Source organism: Leuresthes tenuis, unplaced genomic scaffold, assembly GCF_036924035.1.
Source record: "Leuresthes tenuis unplaced genomic scaffold, fLeuTen1.0.hap1 SCAF_1, whole genome shotgun sequence".
NCBI lineage: Eukaryota > Metazoa > Chordata > Actinopteri > Atheriniformes > Atherinopsidae > Leuresthes > Leuresthes tenuis.
In genome coordinates, this window is record NW_027325355.1 from 3670267 (window position 1) to 3691924 (window position 21658).

General features: G+C 41.7%; 1 protein-coding gene and 1 non-coding gene across 2 annotated transcripts in view; both read left to right on the plus strand.

The window, feature by feature from the left end:
• The first annotated feature begins 243 nt into the window (after positions 1 to 243).
• Positions 244 to 21658, plus strand: part of LOC140314142 (uncharacterized) — a 206422-nt gene continuing 185007 nt past the window's right edge. Inside the window, exons 1-7 of the mRNA XM_072395081.1 lie at positions 244 to 364; positions 449 to 586; positions 4464 to 4542; positions 4705 to 4912; positions 5438 to 7241; positions 8383 to 8556; positions 9034 to 9195. Of these exons, the coding sequence (XP_072251182.1) occupies positions 297 to 364; positions 449 to 586; positions 4464 to 4542; positions 4705 to 4912; positions 5438 to 7241; positions 8383 to 8556; positions 9034 to 9195 (2633 nt within the window). The 5' untranslated portion in view covers positions 244 to 296. The remainder of the gene's footprint in view (positions 365 to 448; positions 587 to 4463; positions 4543 to 4704; positions 4913 to 5437; positions 7242 to 8382; positions 8557 to 9033; positions 9196 to 21658) is intronic.
• trnad-guc (transfer RNA aspartic acid (anticodon GUC)) lies at positions 17150 to 17221 on the plus strand. Its single transcript has one exon. It is a non-coding gene; the product is annotated as a tRNA-Asp (tRNA).

The following is a 21658-nucleotide window of genomic DNA, read 5'->3' on the forward strand; positions in this document are numbered from 1 at the left end:
CCTCATCTGCATTATCTGCATCCATTAGTCTGGTTTTAAGGGCTTTGATTTTGTAATATTATTTTTTGTGCATTTTAAAAGTCTAGTTGTACTTTTACAAATGGTAGAAAGTACGACTAGCCACAGTTCCTGTGGTGTGAACACAAAAAGATCAGTAATTTCTCCCAATAGTTTACTAGTTAACTGTGAAAAGGATACTGTGTGTGCTGGGCTGCTCTTCACTTTGCTTCATCTAGATGTGTTTCCTCTTCAGATGCAGGTAGAAAGTGTGTGTGAGCTGATGTGAATTCAGCAGCATGGATCAGTGTGAGGTCACTAAAACCACTCTGTGTGGGGAACATGAGAGCCAGAGCAAAGCTCAGAGGTGAGATGACCATCTCTAACTGTCCATGACTCTTCTCCATGTCAGAGCTCAGCACTCACATCACCAAACCACCTTTATTCACAGGAGCCAACCTGAACCAGAACCTGAACCTGAAAATGAGTCTGAACCTGAATCTGGACCCAGCTGTTTGTCCATAAGAAGCAATGAGTCAAAAGATCTTGGTATTTCATTTCAAACGGACCAACCTTCTGTTGCAAATAGGTGAGTTGTATGTAAATGTTGTAAATATGTGAACTTTAACTGAATCAATTCGAGCTGGGATTTTTTATGCTGCAACTGCAGGTGTTGAATAAAAATTCACATAGACGTCAAACTTTTTAAATGATTTCTGAAAAGCTTTTGTACAATACCACAACAAGAGAGCAGACCTTGTTAACTGATCACGGGCAGCTGTTTACATCCAGGAAACAAGGTGTCTACCCACCTCATATTGTGCATAGTTTTTTTTTTAATGCCTCTGCAATTGAGCCCACAGACAAGGGGGAGGGAAAGAGATGAGACTGTTTAGGCCCCGGATCACACCATGACAATACACCTCCCTGTGCTGAGTCTGAGACGTCATTGTTGATATTTCCATCATTGACTGAAGGCCTCCATAGATAACATCTTGTTTGTGGTGATAGAATTCAAAATATAGGAGCATGTTGTATTTCTTGTTTTCAATGTGATGAAATGTCAGGGTGAATTTCACAGTATGTGAACTTTAATAAGAGACATACTGTTCTTTCAGACCTGAACCTGAACCTGGGCCCAGCTGTTTGTCCCTAAAGAGCAATGAGTCAAAGGATCTTGGTATTTCATTTCAAACTGTGCAACCTTCTGCTGCAAATAGGTGAGCTGCAGCTAAATGTTTGAACATTATAGATTTTGCTGGTGCATACATTAGGTCTCGTTCACCAACAGTTCTGCTGACACACTTTTAAAGAAGACTTTGGCATTCACCAATGTTTTCTTATCCAGGATTTGTTCTAACCTTTGTTCTTAGGTAAGAGTCCATCAGCTGCGCGATCAGCTGGTGATACATGGCTCATTCGTACATATCTTTTAAGAATTAAAATGTTCTGCTACAGTAGCTTTTTATCATGATTTCTTTTATTAGGAGATCTAGGATATGGCCAAGCCTCCTGGTTAATAACTCCACTGACCAACTTTCAGACTCACCAGGAGGTTTTATCTAATCAGATGCACGCACACACACGCTCACTCCGCAATAAAAGGAGCCATAGGCATCTCAAAAGAATGCTGAATGTGTTTGCACACGGCCCTTCAGTCTAATGCCCTTTTATGGGCCTTTCTGGGTGTTTGCCTATGCAAATTAGGGACCACTGACACGTCCTTTTAATTTATGAGGAGATTTTTGTTTGTGGATGTATTCAGATGTATTCGGTTCCAAGTTGCTGTCACACCATCACCTCAGATGTTGAACCTCCTCCCTTTATGCTGATTCGTTGTTGTTAATCAGTCCCACAGTGGTGGTGTCGTTTGGCGATGGTGTTTCTGGTGTGAATGATAGATACGTCTTCTCTGTCGCCTGCACTTCAACATTTGTTTCAACATTGTTTACTGTTGTTAACTGTGACCGGAAGAAAAAGCAAGGATTCGGCTATAACCCCTGAAACCACACAGACATACGCCCCCAGCTGCATGGTGAATTGCAGAGCAATGTGTTCCCTCGACGCAGGACTTCGAATGCTCAATGATGGCATAAACTAGGCTTAAGCCAAGAGTGAAACTAATTTAGCTCGTACGTTGTTGTTAGTTGACTGACTGTCGGTTTAACTCTTGACAATGTGACTGAAGATGTATTTCTTTAATAGCGTGACAGTTATAGCAATGAGGCGTATCGTCTCTCCCCGGCCCATTATTTGGAAAAAATATTTTTTAGAGACATTTGCAGCAGCATATGACGTTATCCATTGCTAAATTATGGTTTATCATAGACTAACCACAAAGCTAGCTAATGCCATGACTATCAGTGGAAGACCGCTAACATTAATGAGCTTGGAAACTACAACAAACTTATTCTGCCTCAATAAAGTATTTTATAACTAGCATATCTGTAGTTAGAGACATTGTAAAACATAAGTTAGGCATGCGAGGAGTGAACATTTAGACATAGAGAAAAAGTATTAAACAGATTTTGCATAAAAGTTAGGGTGGGTTCAGTGTTGCCAGGTGTACAATAATTATCATATTTGTACGATAATTTTGCCCTGTGTACGATGTACGATTAATAATCACAAAAAAGACCAAATATACGATAATTTGACCATTCTGTGAATGTGTGGTTGTAATCGGTTGTTATCAGCCTGTCGCAACTGTCTGTCAGATTTTTTTGTGAACCCTGAAGGCATTTCCATTTCCATGTGACAAGTTTCAAGCCAATCGTGCTTTTCTATGTGAGCTACGAGTGACGTGCATGCGTTTACCTCAGAAGTTCCTAACAGTAGGTGGCCTCCAGGCCTCATGATTTGGCTCATTAGTTCCCACTCGTCATTGTTTGACGCAAAGCCGTGAGTGCCTGTTAGACGCTGTTCAACACTACAGTGACTATAGTGACTTATTAAACTTGTTATTTTGGTTATGACGGGTATACGATAATTTCCCTCAAAAAACGATAATTTTATGTCTCTGGTATGATAATACTACATTTCCCACCTGACAACACTGGGCGGGTTGCTGAGTGTGCAAGTTGGGCTGGGCAGCCTGGCTCCAGCAGGAGGAGAGCAGCGGTTGCTGAAGGGCGGGTGGCTGTGTGTGCGAGCTGAAGTTCTTCTGTTTTGTTGTGACAATAAAACAAGTTATTTTTAAACTTCATTATCCTATTATTTTTGAGAGGACTCGTAAATCACTACATATAACTAATGTTAGGGAAATCTGTTTATGTTGTGTTACACATATCTGGAATTTCGTTTTTAAAAAATATATATTGGCCGATATATCGGATTTTTAAATCACCAAATATTTGTATCGGTATTGGCCTTAAAAATCCCATATCGGTCGGGCTCTAGTGTCTGACTTTAGGCAGATGGAAACTATAGACTGCAGCAGCGAGAGGCTGAAGATGGTTGTGAAAACCTCTACTGGCTGGTCTGCGTATACTTTAAGCACCCTTCCTGTGACACCGTCTGGACCTGCTGCTTTCCTTGTGTTGACTTTATGCCCTCACCTGCTGCTGCAGCTGTATGGGTGTGTCATCCGACTTTACTTGAGCACTTTACTTGTCTCGATCTCCTGCCACATGTGCCTGGAGTTTTTCCTGGGAATGTGCTCCTCGGTGTGCTGCTTTGCTTGATTTGCACTTTGCCCTTTTTGATGCATTTCTGCAGTGAACGGTGTGCCTCTCTGTAAGCCTGCTGATCTCCAGACTTGAAGGCCTCATTGCTTTGAACCAGGCCTGCACATCATTGTTGAGTCACGGCTTCTGGATCAGGAACACAGTGCCAGTCTTTGTTGTGGTGCATGTAGCATGGTCCATTAGCTCGATCACAGTGAGGGGGTTAAGAGAGCCCAATCGAGTCTCTATTATTACCATCCCACAGTAATCCAAACGGCACGAGGTAATCCACAGTCATAGCTTATCCATCTTGTTGTCGAGTGACTGGGAGTTTGCGAGAAAAAGGCTTGGAATGGCTGGTTTGTGGGGGTTAACGTTAGCCTTCAGTCCACCTCTCTTCTGTTTCCTGTGCCTCCTCTGCTGGTACCACTTCAGTGAGGGATGTTCAGAGTAGAGTTCATGGTCTTACGAATCTCTGAGGGAATGGAGTCCCAGTCCCTGCTCAGAAACCTGAGCAGTTCAGTCCTGCTGCACTGCACTAAGAGCAAAGATGCAAACAATTTTCCGTTCTAAGAACATATTCATGAGGCTGACGTAGAGTTTTCTTTAGAATTTCTTAAGAACAACTTAAAGAAGAATTTCAGAAATTTGTGAAGAAGATATTGCTTCTCTCAGTGTTATAAGACCTTACATACAAACTCTCAGTGGGCTCAGTAGCACTTGTGAACTTATTCTTCTCCAGGGAGGCATATTAACTATTCACATGTAGATGGAGCTTTGTTCTTCATGATTCCTCCACAGAGTGGACCAGCAGAGCTCAGAGGTTCCCAGTGGTCAGTCTGCCCAGCAGCATCAAACACAGCTGGACTCCATATTTATGGTCTGTACATGTACAACAACTACTTTTCCATCTATTCTGTTCACAGTCATCTCCATGCTGCACTTTGTAGACCAGTGGATTGTCAGTGTGTCCAACATGGATCTGATGTTTGGCTCCATGATTTCAGTCTGATTGGCTCATTCATATAGTATTCTGTTCCAGCTGCTGGAGGACAACATGGTCACTTTTGTGAAGGAGGAGCTGAAGAATATCCAGAAGGTTCTGAGTCCAGATTACCCAGAATGCTTAGAGAGTCAGAGGGAAGATGAGGATGAAGAGCAGAGGAGCAGCAGAGAGGCATTAGTGAAGATCACAGTTCACTTCCTGAGGAGAATGAAGCAGGAGGAGCTGGCTAACCGTCTGCAGAGCAGTAAGAGGATTTCTCTACGGTGGCCCTGAGGGTCAAAACACAACAACATTTAAGAAAACACGACGACATTTCAGATTACGGAAAGGGTAGGGACCATGGGGACAACACTTCTTGTTTGTGATTGGACGAACCCAAGTCTGACGACATGTCATTTCCTGTTTCTCTCGGCAGCGTCCTTGTAGGAATTTTAAACTCAGTTTGAAAGGATGGCAAATGAGCTTGAACTGATGAGAGAGTATTTCAACAAAGGACATACATATGATGTAGTTCGCGATATGCTCTCGACCCATCATAACATTAGCCATCTGTAATCTGAAATGTCGTATTTTGGTAAATGTTGTCGTGTTTCTTAAATGTTGTTCTGTTTTGACCTTCAGGGCCACTGTAGATTTAAATATTTAACCTGCTGGATAAATAAAACATTTACTGATGTCTTAACACACTGAACATCAGATATTCAAATATTACTTATTTGGGGAAATTCATTTCTTACTAACTAATTTTGTCTTATTTGTTGTTGTTTAGAACTTATTCCTTCAGTTTCTCAACTTAAACTTAAATCTGCTCTGAAGAAGAAGTTCCAGTGTGTGTTTGAGGGGATTTCTAAAGCAGGAAACCCAACCCTTCTGAATCAGATCTACACAGAGCTCTACATCACAGAGGGAGGGACTGGAGAGGTCAATGATGAACATGAGATCAGACAGATTGAAACAGCATCCAGGAAAGCAGGCAGAGCAGAAACAACCATCAGACAAGAAGACATCTTTAAACTCCCACCTGGAAGAGATGAACCAATCAGAACAGTGATGACAAAGGGAGTGGCTGGCATTGGGAAAACAGTCTTAACACAGAAGTTCACTCTGGACTGGGCTGAAGGCAAAGCCAACCAGGACATCCAGTTCATGTTTCCATTCACTTTCAGAGAGCTGAATGTGCTGAAAGAGAAAAAGTTCAGCTTGGTGGAACTTGTTCATCACTTCTTTACTGAAACCAAAGAAGCAGGAATCTGCAGCTTTGAAGAGTTCCAGGTTGTGTTCATCTTTGACGGTCTGGATGAGTGTCGACTTCCTCTGGACTTCCACAACAAGGAGCCCCTGACTGATGTTACAGAGTCCACCTCAGTGGATGTGCTGCTGACAAACCTCATCAGAGGGAAACTGCTTCCCTCTGCTCGCCTCTGGATAACCACACGACCTGCAGCAGCCAATCAGATCCCTCCTGACTGTGTTGGCATGGTGACAGAGGTCAGAGGGTTCACTGACCCACAGAAGGAGGAGTACTTCAGGAAGAGATTCAAAGATAAGAAGCAGGCCAGCAGGATCATCTCCCACATCCAGACATCACGAAGCCTCCACATCATGTGCCACATCCCAGTCTTCTGCTGGATCACTGCTACAGTTCTGGAGGATGTGTTGAAAACCAGAGAGGGAGGAGAGCTGCCCAAGACCCTGACTGAGATGTACATCCACTTCCTGGTGGTTCAGGCCAAAGTGAAGAAGGTCAAGTATGATGGAGGAGCTGAGACAGATCCACACTGGAGTCCAGAGAGCAGGAAGATGATTGAGTCTCTGGGAAAACTGGCTTTTGAGCAGCTGCAGAAAGGAAACCTGATCTTCTATGAATCAGACCTGACAGAGTGTGGCATCGATATCTCAGCAGCCTCAGTGTGCTCAGGAGTGTTCACACAGATCTTTAAAGAGGAGAGAGGGCTGTACCAGGAGAAGGTGTTCTGCTTCATCCATCTGAGTGTTCAGGAGTTTCTGGCTGCTCTTCATGTCCATCTGACCTTCATCAACTCTGGAGTCAACCTGATGGGAGACCAACAAACAACGTCCCAGAAGTCTGAAACAAAAGAGGATCCATGTGCAGAGACTCTCTTCTACCAGAGTGCTGTGAACAAGGCCTTGCAGAGTCCAAATGGACACCTGGACCTGTTCCTCCGCTTCCTCCTGGGTCTTTCACTGCAGACCAATCAGAGTCTCCTACGAGGCCTGCTGACACAGACAGGAAGTAGCTCACAGACCAATCAGGAAACAGTTGATTACATCAAGGAGAAGATCAGTGAGAATCTGTCTGCAGAGAGAAGCATCAATCTGTTCCACTGTCTGAATGAACTGAATGATCGTTCTCTAGTGGAGGAGATCCAAAAATTCCTGAAATCAGGAAGTCTCTCCACAGATAAACTGTCTCCTGCTCAGTGGTCAGCTCTGGTCTTCATCTTACTGTCATCAGGAAAAGATCTGGATGTGTTTGACCTGAAGAAATACTCTGCTTCAGAGGAGGCTCTTCTGAGGCTGCTGCCAGTGGTCAAAGCCTCCAACAAAGCTCTGTAAGTATAAACTGAAGCTGAAGGTCATGGCTTGAAGAAGCCAACAGAACCACATCATATGTAAAAAGCAGAGATGTAACCCTGATGTTCTGAAAACCAGATGCTCTCATCTCCATGACTACACACCCAGGTCCTGTGCATGAAAATCACAAACAGGATCGGTGAAAAGGGGAAGCCCTGAGTCCAACACGCATTGTGAATTAGTTTGACCTAGTGCCAAGAATGCGGACACAGCTCTCGCTTTGGTTATACATGGGCACCAAAAGTCTTTCTCCATGCCTCAACAAATCAATGCTGCAGCCCTTTTAGCCCCTGAGTACCTGTCAGCTCTTTCAGGTGACCCATGAGACAACCCAGCACAAAAGGCCTCCTTCTTCAGCTTGACGAGTTCCCTCCTCATTGGCTGACAGGCACTGACAACCTTCAGGCCACAGCTCTTGGAAGGAACATGGTCCATTCAGATTCCATGTCCCCATCCTCCCACGTTATGTGAGAGGAGTGAGTTGTAGACCGTGTAAACAGGGGTCTGCACTAGATGTTCAAATTTCACCCTCGCTAGCTGTTTTTGCTTATAAGGTCTGTCCTGCAGTCTTCCTGCCAACGGATCCAACTCACCACCAGGGGGTGATCAGTTGACAGCCCTGCTCCTCTCTTTACCCCAGTGTCCGTGACATATAGTTTCCTTTGTCTGGGCGAGGTGACTGTCCTTAACTGGTGCCGTTCCAGGATCTTTAAATCGCTCTTAACCTGACCCCTCCTCTGAGACCAATTTGCCATGGGAGACCCTACTGGGGCTAACGGCCCCGACAACACAGCTCTCTGGATCATAGGGATACTCAAAACCCTCCGCCCTCAACCCTATCCCTTATTGGGATTAGTTTCTTATTTAGAAAGAGCTTTTTATAAAATGATAATCCATTAATGCAGGGAAGTAGCTGGGTATTAATTTCATAGCATCTTAAAGAAACAGAAATTGAACTCTATAGTGCCATCATAGATGAACTCCGCTGAGGCTGTTGCCCCCGTGACACAGACCTGGATAAGCAGATAAAAATGGATGGACAGATTTTTTATTATCTTTTTTTTACTTTTTGTAAGCAATTGATAACTGAACTTTTTTTCTCTTTATGTGTATCCTTAGCCTGAGTGACTGTAACCTCTCAGAGAGAAGCTGTGAAGCTCTGTCCTCAGTTCTCAGCTCCCAGTCCTCCAGGCTAAAAGAGTTGGACCTTAGTACCAACAACCTGCAGGATTCAGGAGTGAAGATGCTGTGTGGTGGACTGGGGAGTCCACATTGTGAACTAGAAAGTCTAAGGTCAGGATTTATTAATCTTTTAAACTGATAACCATTGGATATGATGGTTTACATGAATGAATGAACAGCTGACCTTTGAAGGATCGTTTTGATTAGTGAAATCATATTGAATCATATCAGGTTGTTTATTTCCTTGAGACCTTTTGATTATTGTCTGATATTAGTCTTTCTGTTTGATTTATTTTAGTATAAATTATGCTCTTGTTATGTTCTCTTTTGATCTGCAACATATTTAGATATTGTGAGCCTCTCTGGCAGTGGCTTTTAGCTTGTTAATGTTCATCCATCATTTTAGTTCAGACTTATATGTTTCAACAACTTTGGGACAAATTGTGATGACACCTGTTGTTTTCATGATGATTTGGATTGGCTGACGTGATCCTCTGACTATTATTTAGTGGTCAACATTTGACCAGGATTAGCTTCATTTTCAGAGCAGTTCTCTCAGAGTCTCTGTGTTGTTTTCTGTGTCTGCAGCCTGTCAGGCTGTCTGATCACAGAGGAAGGCTGTGCTTCTCTGGCTGAAGCTGTGACCTCCAACCCCTCCTATCTGAGAGAGCTGGACCTGAGCTACAACCATCCAGGAGACTCAGGAGTGAAGCTGCTGACGGCTGCACTGAAGGATCCACACAAACTCGGGTATGGAGAGGCCTGCTGCAGCCACACACAATGTCTGATAGAGGAGGAAGAGCTGGAAACATGTTCTCTGTCCCTCACCTGGTTCTTCTCTTTTTGCTTTATGCTTAATATTATTGTTACATGCACAATCACATGCAGTCAGTAGGAACCTTCTACCTTCTCAGAACTAAACATAAACAGCAGATATTTGTCAGGCCCAGATGGACACAGGACACAGATGCCGGGATTTCACAGAACAAGATGGTTTATTAACACAACCACTGGAGATTCTCCAGAGCAGAGCAAAGCATTAGGCTGTGAAAATCCTGGGGCACTCTCCTTGCTAATTACGGTGCCAGAGAGTGCAGCTATGAAACTTATGAAACCAAAAACTCTCCACACTAGGAGGTAAACAGAAGAGGCTATTAAAGATTACGAACAAAGGATCACGCTCTCCTGATGAGGTGGAATTAAACAAAAGATGACGTGCTCCCAATAACGGGGCAAAAATACACAACAGAAAACGCTCCTCAACGGGAGGCTCTATGAAACTTTAACAATACGGCAAGGCTCTCCTTTAACGGATGCAGAAATCAGGGTTAAACAACACAAAATCGCTCCACTATAGGAGGGACTATGAAACGTTATCGTTAACCGACGCTATGCTCCACCAACGGAGGCGTTGCCGGTTCATGACAATATTCATGTAAGGGGTCACAAAGGAGAAGATTTCCTAAAACAAAACTAATACCTGCAGGAGGTGAACCGTGAATCCCTCGCCTCGGCCCTCTGTTCTTCGTTCCCTTGTCAGAAACCAAACAAAACATGAACAACTTGCTACTATCCTCTCATACGGTCGTCCAACAGTAGAAATGACTCATATTAAGGTGATAGTTTGGCAGTGCAACTTTGAAACAGTAGAGTGAGTCAGAATAAGAAATAGCTCATGTTTTGGAGGTAATTCAAATCCTACTGGCCACTAATAACACTGTAACTGAAGCTGTTTGTGCACTCAGTTGTGGAACGGTGGCGACTGACCAGCACACAGAATGCAGATCAGCTGAACACACGAAACCAGCTCTGAGAGTGTTTACAAAAGCTAACCAATAATCACAAAGGAGTAATGAAATTGTTGATAACTGATATTCATCTGGAATAGCTTGCCATGTTGCCAATGAACCTAAAAAATCAGTTGCTGATGATTTTTTTATATATAATTAACTGTAACACAGGCTACAAGACAGTGACCACAGCACCCAGAATAACAGCAGTTGGCACAGTGGGGAGCTGATTTGTGTTCCTTTCCTTTGTCTCTTTCTCAAGTGGCGAGTAGCTCCAATATTTTCTTTAAAATGACTCTGAAAAGTACTCCGGTGAGCTTGTGATTGTGGTCCCACATCGGACAGGATCTTTCATCACTTTTGTGGCTACAAACCCCTTGTGTGTGTAATTACGTGTGCAAAGTGACATATGTGAGAATCAGATGATTGATGGCAACATGCTGTCACAGTATAGTGCTTTGTTTTTTTTTTTGGTAACACATACATGAGTGAAAGCTAGTAAATATTCATCAGTAGCTGTGTTTGGACATAGAAAAACATTAGTGTACTCCACTGTTCGTTGTGTTGTTGTGAATATTAGCTTTGTGACACCCTGGCTTTGAACAGAGATCTTTGAGCAGATTAAGTTGTTGCAGCTCACCTTGTCCGCAGGAAGAGCTGATAGATGCTGAAAAGATGCTTGAACATACATCATGTCAGCGGTCCGATTCATTAACAGAGTGGATGTTGGACTAAACTGAACCTTATTCTGACCCCCCTCATCCTTTCAGGTCGGAGCCTGCTGGACAACAGTGGTTGACACCGGGATTGAGGAAGTGTAAGTGTGTTTTTTAGTTGATTCAAGGCAACAAAGCAGCACACATTCAGTCACCAACAAACTGTCACATCACACTTTCATTAGTATTCATCAGGGTCCATAAATAAGGAAATGATGCAGCTTTGTGCAACAGACTTGATCCAGCCCTCATTTTGTTCTGTTTCCTTCCAAGCAGCCTGACTGTCCTGTCTTCTTTAAAGTGGTCCTGATCAATAGTTTCTGAAGGCTTTCTGAAGGTCTTTCAGAGTTTTTCTTTGGACATTTTCTGCTTTTTCACTCATTTTCATTCCAGTCCTTGTACCTGAGTTTTTTCTTTTCTTCATTAAGCCACTTAACTCCTTTGAATCATTCAATCGTAAAAAGCCTCCTAACTCAAGGGATGAGCCAGTGTTGTGTCGACACATAACAGACAACTTAGCAAAGAGACATTTTAAACAGTATCTTTTGGCACTTTGTTACTAGAAGCCTGTTATACCAGTCGAGGGCGGCAGGAAGAGCGACAAAAAGAGCCTTTTCATGACATTTACCACTTTCCAAATGCAGCTTTAGTTTTGAAGACACTTTCTGTATATGTGAATATCAGACTCTCACATAAGACTCCTAACACATTTACCTGCATAAATACTTGTTACGACTGTGCAACATTCTATTCTATAGTCTGTACTTTATTGATAATTTAATGTTGCATGGTTTTTAAACATTTGTGAAGTCGCTCTGTTTTGCCGTTACAGCAGTAGCTTGTATTTGAGCCTAGCCTTTAGCTGACATATGGTTTGCCTATGCACACAGCTGGACTGTTTAATTGATAACCGATGAAGGGCTAGAGCCACTCAGACAGTTTTGTGTTTTTTATTGCATGTAGATACAGACTTTCTCTGCTTTTAGAAGGAAAACTTTTTGTGCACGTAATCATTCTACTTATTTTGCTGGAAGCTGCTGTGGCAGGAGGCCTCCTCAGATAACGGCACCTCCTGAATCGTCAAGCAAAGTAGAGTTGCTGGACGTTCAAGTACTTCATATGTTTTGTAACTATTAATTGAAAATAATTTTGTAGAATTGCTTAGAGTGTTCTGTCAAGACTTTTTTTATTTATGAAAACTTTCACGACACGGATATGTGCTTTATATGGAAGTTCAAAAAGAATTTCATGGCATTTTCTTTTAATCACGTTGAATTATTATTTTCTGAAATTAATGCAGCTGGATTGTGTTTGTTCTCTCCATCAGATTCCTGTCAACTCACAATCGACACAAACACAGTGAACAGAAAACTGAAACTGTCAGACAACAACAAGAAGGTGACACATGTGAAGGAGGTCCAAATGTATCCTGATCTTCCTGAGAGATTTGACTTCTCTCCTCAGCTGCTGTGTAGAAATGTTCTGACTGGTCGCTGTTACTGGGAGGTTGAGTGGAGAGGAGAGGTTCGTATATCAGTGAGTTACAGAGGAGTCAGAAGGAGAGGAAATGACAATGTGTTTGGAAGGAATGATCAGTCCTGGAGTCTGGACTGTGCTGATATCGGTCGTTACTCTGCCTGGCACAGTAAGGGAGGAACAGCCATCCCCTCCTCCACCTCTGTCTGTAACAGAGCAGCAGTGTATGTGGACCGTCCTGCTGGCACTCTGTCCTTCTACAGAGTCTCCTCTGACACACTGATCCACCTCCACACCTTCAACACCACATTCACTGAAGAACCTCTGCATCCTGCCTTTGGGTTCAGGTCATTTGGTACCTCAGTGAGTCTGGGCTGAGTTTAGTATAAAGAGTCTCCTCTTGTCCAAGAAATACTCTCAGCAGCTGTTTACACAAGCAGTATTATTTTATTAATCTGATAAAAGCTTTATCCTAATAAGACATTTGGATGTAAACAGCATTTTCTGATTACCTTAACCCAAATAAGGTCATATTCTGAGGAAGGGATTGTTGTATTAAGCTTGCGGAGTATACAGATCCGAGACATTCTGTTATTTTGTTATTATTACTGTAACGGGTGGTGTATGGACCCAATTGCAGTACAAAGGAGTCAGAAGACAGTGGTAAAAAGTTCAAGGCTTTACTGAAACTCTGGCAGACAGACAAATGGTTTAGAAACCGGCAAACAGGAATCAGGAGAGGAGAGGCAAAGTTCTTGGTCAGGGACAGAAAGCTGGGTCGAATTACCAGGAGGCAGACGAAGCAGGGAATCAGGGACAGGCGAGGTCGGTACCGGGAAGGCTGGCAGGAGAACGCTGGAAAGACTTGCATGGCAAAGAACAATCTGGCAAAGGATAGAGTGTGGCGCTGGTGACTATATGCTGGGCTGATTGCATGTGATGAGAGGCAGCTGTGTGCAGAGGTGAGTGGAGTGAACTGATGAGGTGTGTGTGGCTGACAGGCTGAGTGGGGCAGAAGCAGGATCAATGGAAAATTACTGATGGTTGGATGACTAAACTGTGACAATTACGTACTACTGGAGTTTTCACAGCATCTTGTTGTCACAGCTTGGTGGAAAATAGAGGGTCCAAATGCAGAAACTGGTGACTTTATTTAAGAAACAAAAGGTGCAGCCAAGCTGGATAACCTAAACTAATAAACAACAAATGACCAAATAAACCACAGGATAACTACAAGACAACAAGATTGCCGATTGACAACAGGTGAGTGTGGAGCTGAGGACCAAACAGGGGAACTGAGGACAACTCGGGGGGAGGATGAGTAGCAGGATTAACTAAAAACTAAATGGAAACCAGGACACAGGTGAGGCAAGGAAAAACCAAGAGTACAGACGCATATAAAACCAAAGTCACTAAATAAAACACAAACCTCAACGCACTGGGTCACACTGATCCCTGAGCATGTGTTGGAGAGCAGCAGAGTTGCAGGTCCAACTTATGGCTTCTCTTTTTGTTTCAGAACCCAAACATTTGTTTTGGACTTGTTTTTTTATTGATCAGGTTGCTTGTTTCTGTCAGAAGACCTCCAAAAAGTCCACATAGAACAGTTAGTCTACGGAGAAAATGAAGAGACACCCTAAGAGCCAGACAGGCATCAGAGCAGAGCTTTGTGTTGTCAGGAACATGGATGTGATGCCACAGTCATTGTAGCTGCGTAGGGGTAAGTAATGTGGGCAGGAGTCATTAATTAAGTGGTGTGTTCTGTTAAATGTAAACAGCTACAGGTACGGAAAATTCTATCTGTGACTCGGTAAACCAGTAATAATGCTGAATATTCCATTCCAATGTTTTACAGAAGACATTCGGGCCGCCTTACCGATTAAATCAGACTGCAGTCGTAACTTAATTGTCTAAGTGACCTTAAAATCCGGTTGAAGTCAAACTTTCTCAATTTCAATGAAAGTAAGACTGAAGTGATTTGGTTTGGAGGATCAAATCCACCTGACAGTGACATTCTTGGCCTTTTGGCTCCGTACAGTCGCTCTGCTGTTAGAAATCTGTGTGTGATCTTCTTAAGAGCTCTTTTAAGGTGGATAAGATGGATATTCCAGCATCTCAGTATTCCAACATCCAGGTTAAAACTCAGAGGGGTTTTTTCAGGGGCTGCTCCAAACCTGTGGAACAGTTTAACCTTTCCATATACGCTCTGCTCAGACTGTAGAGATATTTATGAAGTCTCACCCCTTCTTCTTGGCTTTCAACTCAAGTAGAGTATGACATCCAAATGTAGAATTTGTTTTTAATGTCGTCATCTTCTGTATTTATTGTTGTTTCACTGGTTCTTGCACATTTATTTTATTACCGTGTTATCGGCTGTAAACTTATTGACTGTGAAGTAGTTTGACCAACTTTTGTTCTTTTAAACGTGCTATATGAATAAACTTGACCTAATGAAATCTTATATGAAGTAAGTTTATTGTTCGATAAGGTTAGATTATTGCTGTGCATGTCCACAAAGTCACTGTTAAACAGTTCAGTTTCAGACTGTGTTGAGTCTCACATCTTTTTTGTTTTATTCCCACCAAGAGATCAGAAATAATCCTTTCAGAGACTCCCAGGTTGTATTACATGGCCTTTTCAGGGTAAAACAGAATAAATGTTAAACAAGGCTTCTCAAGCCCAAGTCTGTGTTTTGACATGGTGAAAAACGTGAACAGGACATCAGACTGTTTCTGGATCATAAAGAACAGATCACAGGAGAAGGAACAAAGGGACAAAAAGGGACAATCTGACTTTCTACACAACACAACTATGACGTATTATTTAAGCATATACGTCAGAGCGTTGGGTCTGTTGAAGTGTGCTGCTTTTATATACAGGTAAAGACCTCCAGAACCAAGTCTGACAACTAAACTCACGTCTCAATCCAAAGAGAATGCAGAAACAAATGATTTTAATCGCATATGAATCAAACCAGTTGATGGAAATCAAATATGTTTGAAGCTCAAAGAAGAGTCCTGTCTTTCTGTCTCCTTTTTTTGTATTTTTTTTTTTTACATATTATTCATTTAATTTGATCTTGTTTATTTTTCACTCTCTTTGAAACATGTATTATATTATTAATGTATGAATGCATGCATTTGTGTATTCATGTGTGTTTGTAAATATTATTTCCATACACTTTCTACTGTTGTTGTGGTTAAAGAACAAATAAAATATAGAATGAATATAATCAGTATTCACACTTTATGTTACTATGTTTATTTCTATTTCTACCACAAATGTACATTTGATTTATTGTTGTTATTAAACCATTTTTATTCCCTCAAAGCCATCATAATCTGCTGTTATTATTTACTGCTATTGTCCAAGTGTTAAAGATTTCTTATCTATCCAGTTTAGCTTTTACTGCCCTGTCCACAGCTGACAGGTGTGGACCCACATTTGTCCCATTCTTCCTGAAAACACGTCTTAAGGTGTGCAACAGCACAGGGTGGTGGTTGTTTCAAAGTTCTCCAACCTTCTCTATTGGGCAAGGACTGCAGGCAGTCCAGTGCACGCCCAGTTTGTGCAAGAAAAGCACAGCAGTTACAGGTGAGGCAGCTTTATTTAACCAAAACAGTGAGTGCTGTGTCATCAGGAAGTATATCTCCTCTCTGAAATGCTGAACCAATTCTCTGAAAGTTGTTTCAATCTAAAAAGGTGTCGGGCCTAAGCAGCACCTTCAGAAGCTGTGGTACTCTGTAACTGACTCATGTGTTTCCATGAACCCAGATACTGTCAACCCTCCTGCCCTGTCAGCAACTCAACTGCAAGTAGAAACAAAAGAGGCAAAGGAAACGACAGTAAAAATCTAACTGCAGGAGCAGCAACCCTCCCTGACATTCGTGGCTTATCCACCTTTTAAAGGTTCAGATAACTGCAGAGGCATGTGAGGATTCCTGCAGGAACCACCAGGGACAAGAAAGTGAAAAACAGAAATAAGAGATCAATTTAAAAGCAAAACTCATGAGCAGGTAGCAGACCAGAGATATGATCCAGCATTCGTTGCACCACTGATAACACATCAAGACAGTAGTGTTGCTCTCTCACTATTTATGTCTCCCTGAAGCAAAATGTCTGACTTCTTGCATCACGCATCGCTTCACAAGCAAGAGTTTAACAGAAACTTGCCCATCTGGAGTGAATAAACTGAGGACCTGCTGATAACCATGATTCAGAGAGACGAGCTCTTTATGACATCACTGAAAAACACAACGCCAACTAAGCTGTAAAAGCAGAGCTCTGGCAGCAGGTTGGGGAGACACTTATATCTGGTATGAATCTCTATGTTCCTCTGAGCTGTACAGAAGCACTCAGCTATGGAATATTTTAAGACACAAAGCTTAAAAGTCCAACAAAATCAAAGATATACAAGTGATATGATACTGTTAACTCATAGCTGTTCATGGTTGAATAACAGCTTTGTTTGGTACTTTTTAATTTATTTAATTATTTTTTAATTAATAATATGCTGAATTTATAACACATAACCTCTGTTTGCACTTTATAAATATGATTTTGCTCACAGTTTGACTTTGTCTGTCAGCGAAAGAGATGAAGAACAGATGGGATTCCCTGCGGAGGCAGTACACCAGATATAAGCAATGGTCTCCCTCAAAAATTATTAATTTTCGAATTTCTGACCCGCCGTGAAAGCATCATCACAGTGAAGACGTCATCTCCTCGTTAGTATAGTGGTGAGTATCCCCGCCTGTCACGCGGGAGACCGGGGTTCGATTCCCCGACGGGGAGAAAGAATTATTTTTATTTTTACAACTAAATGATTAAGTCTGGAAATATTTGCTCCCCACTTCTTTGCTGATGCCTGACAAAACGTAAACATCATTCCATAATTATGCATCATGTTTGAGAGAGTTCAGAATCACAGGAACAGCTTGAGAAAGTAACTGGATTTCTAACAATGAGATTTCTGGACATTCTACATCTTTTATTGGGTTGAATGAAAATATTTTTATCGCTACTCTCAACTTCTTGTGATTGTTGTTGGTAAAATGACCTGAAAATGTGCATTTTCAATAATGGGGTCCGAATTGTCTGGGTGGGTTCTTTCCCGCACCATTCACATGTATTTTCATTGTCCTCTTGGTCTCCTTTGTACTTTATGAACTAGTATGTGCTATGAATTCAGTCTGAATACAGGCACGGCTCTGTAATCCCCGTTTATCTGCATCACTGGGGAAGGCTGTTCACACAAAGCATTTCTGCTGATTGTCCTGGTGGTGGCCACAGGAAATCTGATGTAATGGAGAGAATCAAAGTGGTCACAGTGAAACTTTTCTACATTTTGCTGAGTAGGAATATAAAAGTATGTTGTTCAGTAAGTGTCAGTGGGCAGTGTCATTTGTGGCCTGCAGCCCTCCAGGTCTCTGCTGCAGGACGACGGCCCTCTGAAGATTCACAACCACTCAGTGGAGGAGCTCCTACAGATTTACCACAAAGTGCCATCTGTCTCTATCACAAGATGCAACTCTTTCAGATGAATTGTCTTTACAATTAAAGACGGGCTTCTGACTGTGGATGTGTCTTCTGGGACTGGAGTGCATCCTTCCCTTTATGACATTTACATGAACCAAAGCATCTAAAAAATATCTAAGAAATCTATCTGGTAGCAAATAATCTGTCTGACACAAATATGAGTTCAATGGTTAAATATGATCAAATCTGGAAGTTATTTCCGACATTTAAGTTTTGATAAATAACTTCTTTTTCTTTTTTTTTAAAATCAGTAACAACTTTTGTCTCCACCATCTGCCTGCAAACAAATCCACCAGCAGCTTTTACCAACTGACAGCAAACAACTCCAGCCTCCATCCACCAACAGCTTTACATTCATCATTTAACCCTAACTTTACACCTTTAAACCAATCTTACACACACATACATCCACTGGAAAGTTATCAGTGAGCACGATTTTCCTTCTTTCCTTACAGATCTTAATGATATCTTTTATAAATCAACAGTAGATGGACTTTTGATGTTGAAGAGTCCAGGGTACAGTGGGCTCAGTAAAGCATCACAGCAGAGGGATTAGATGAGGTTTGGGTTCAGTAGGAGCAGCTGTCCATCATTAGGAAGCCCGGTGATTTTCTGTGTGACTGTGTGTGAGAATGTGAATGAGGCTCACTGTGAAGCTCTGAGTGGTCAGCAAGACAAGAGAAGTGCTATATCAGTGCAATCCATTCATTGATCAGAGGTTCTGTGTTATATTGCATTCCATCACCAGATGGCGCCACAGAGCTAAAATATCTCAGTGTCAATCTTCACGTCATTTTATAGCCATATAAAACCCAAAGGAGACACAACACAGCAGCTTCCACATGTGGAACATTCTGTGTTTCCTCTTTTGTCTGTAACTGAGGAGCTGCTAAATATCAGTGTTACAGTTCAGTATTTGTAGCAGATGCACGTGCAGGTAAACACGTTCATGCACGTATAATAACGTGCGCTCACAAATTCACAAACACTTACACACGCATGCACACACACACTCACAACGGCCTACAACCACCACACAGTGAAGCCCCCGGGATGGGTGTCACTGTGGGCCCCTAATGTCTCACCTGGGATGTGAAGGGAGTGACAGAGATTTGGTCTGAAGGACTCCAGGTTATAACCTCGGTTCTAATACGTCACAAAGACGTCACAGCATATGTGATGAAAATGCCTCACCGACACACGTCAGTGCACATCAGTGAATGAAACACTATATTTTAGAATAAAACAAGAAATGCACAACAGAGTCTTTTTGGATTGTCAAAATGAATGTTGTTGTTACTGTACACAATACACTTACTGTAGCTTAGACAGGAAGTGACAGTGCATAATGCTCCGTTCATGCTCACCATTCTTGTCCTCGAGTGCCAAAATTCCAACTCCAATATCAACTCAATAAACTGGCTTTTGTTGCTCCTCATACTTTATGTTACTTTGCTGCTAAAAGATTTATCTACCATCAGTTGACCAGTGTAAAGAACATTTCAGAAATCTTGTTACTCATCCTTATAACTTACTCAACATTTAATTAGTTATATTCTATGTGATCTTCATTGCAATTTATTATTGATCAAAGTGATCACACACAGCCAGAGACAAGCAGCTAAGTTTTCAGGACTGCAGACAGTTTCCTGTGTGTTAAATCTGAGGGAAACTCATCTGAGAGCAGATATTAAACCAGACAGAGTAGTCAGCCTACTCCAGGTGGACTACTTCTAAATAAGAGTCTGCACACCTATCAACTAGCCAGAGTGAATAAAAAAAACAAAGAAAACTTTTTCTCTCACTGTGCTGCAGCAGCAGCTGTAGGAAATTTCATGAGTGACATCAACCGTTGTGCAACAGCCCTGAAGTCAATCTCTTTGGGTTGTTTAGAGTTGAGATTAAGAATTATTTAAGTTTAAAATTAAAAATTAAAAAAACCTAACGACATGCAAAGGAATAAACTGCACTCAAAATACAGTTTTCAAACAGTGCAACATGTTCCTAAAGCAAGCAAAACTCATGCAGCACCTGAGCACCGAGTTACCCACAAAGTGATCAGAAGTATCAACAGACAGATGTTTCTCTGTGATAAGATGATTCAATTAAAGTCAGCATTTAATAAACTTCAGAATTTTTCCACAGCTGGAAAATTATCATCTGCATGAATCAGCAGTTTAGTCACAGAGCTCATGTACGTTCTCATGAGAACAGGGGACACAGGTGAAAGTGGAAAACATCAGACTCTGCTCTTCAAAGCTTCAATAAGCCAGTTCACACATATTCCTGATAAAATAATCTTCATATTATTTTCCAAAATATTGGACCTGAATCCGACTCAATGCCTGATTGTAGTTAAGCTGTTAACCAGCACACAAGGCCCGAGTTTAAGAAGTGGGTTTCCTAAAGAAGTTTATTCAGCCTTAAAGACTTCAGACTCTGCTCAATCCGTCCTTCATTTGAAATCAGAACACAATAACCTCAGCCGAGGTGACTTTGTGGTAAGATTCAGACATGAACAATTGTTCGATTTTATGAGTGGACACTCTGGAACGAACAGGTGAACATGGAAAGAAAACATACTGATCTCCTGATACTCAGGATTAAATACAATACAGATAAAAGTCTAATCTCTCCCGAATTGTTCATGGCTTCTTGGTTACTGCCTCAGCCCCGTTCCACGAAATATTTGATTAAGCTGAAATTAAAACTCCATGCTTTTGTTCTGCATAAAGACCTAATAAAGTGTACACTTCATGTCCACCAAACTCCTTTCTGCTCTTAGATTTTACCTGAATTTAACCTTAAGACCACTGCTGACATTATTCTTAAGCTTGATTTGTAAAAGATGCTGAACAGGAAAACCTTCCTGATCTTATGTGCTAGTGATTTGTAGTTCTTAAATCAACTTAAACTGAAGGCGCTGGCCAGATTCTTTAACCTCATCTCCCTCTTTGGTTTATTAAAGACAATTATGTATTTATCTTAAACAGAATACCGGCACACACTCGGTTCTAGTCAGGAATAGCTACGGACAAAAGAAGAAAAATAAATGAATTTGGCAGAAAAAATCTCAGTGATGGGTGAGGACAATGACAACAGGCAACACATGCCACTCTGTAGAATCAGCAGTCTGCAGACAGTGAAGACCAGACATATATGTCCAAGAACCTTCCACAAAGTGTGACATATATTTACAAATATTTCAATAAGAAGAAAATTATTGATAATTTGGTTTTATTACAATACAATATATGCACAGAGTGAAGGAGAGAAGCCATCTGATGTAAAATCCTGACAAAAACCTGTTTTACTAAAGCTAAAAAAAACTATCTGAAAATACAGTGACTGCATGAAGGGGTTAGTCCGGATCATTTTACGGATAAATTTACACTATTTTCACGGATATATTTGTTCATTTGGTCGTTCTGGCCTCGGTTATCAGACTGTTAAGAAAACCAGCTATTTTACCTTCCAAAGTTAAGCTTTGGTCGTTGGTCTGCTGCTGCCTCAGTGGGGTAGTTTGCCTCTTAATGTGTGACTTTGATGTTTTAACCAACATGTTAAACACCAAAGTCACAGAAACAGACCAACAACTGTGGTGTCCAGGAAGCTAAAATTAGAGGTTTTCTCAAAGGAGTCTGGAGGCTGTGAGAGCGAAGGCATCAATTGCTGCTTTAAACGGCTGCTTGA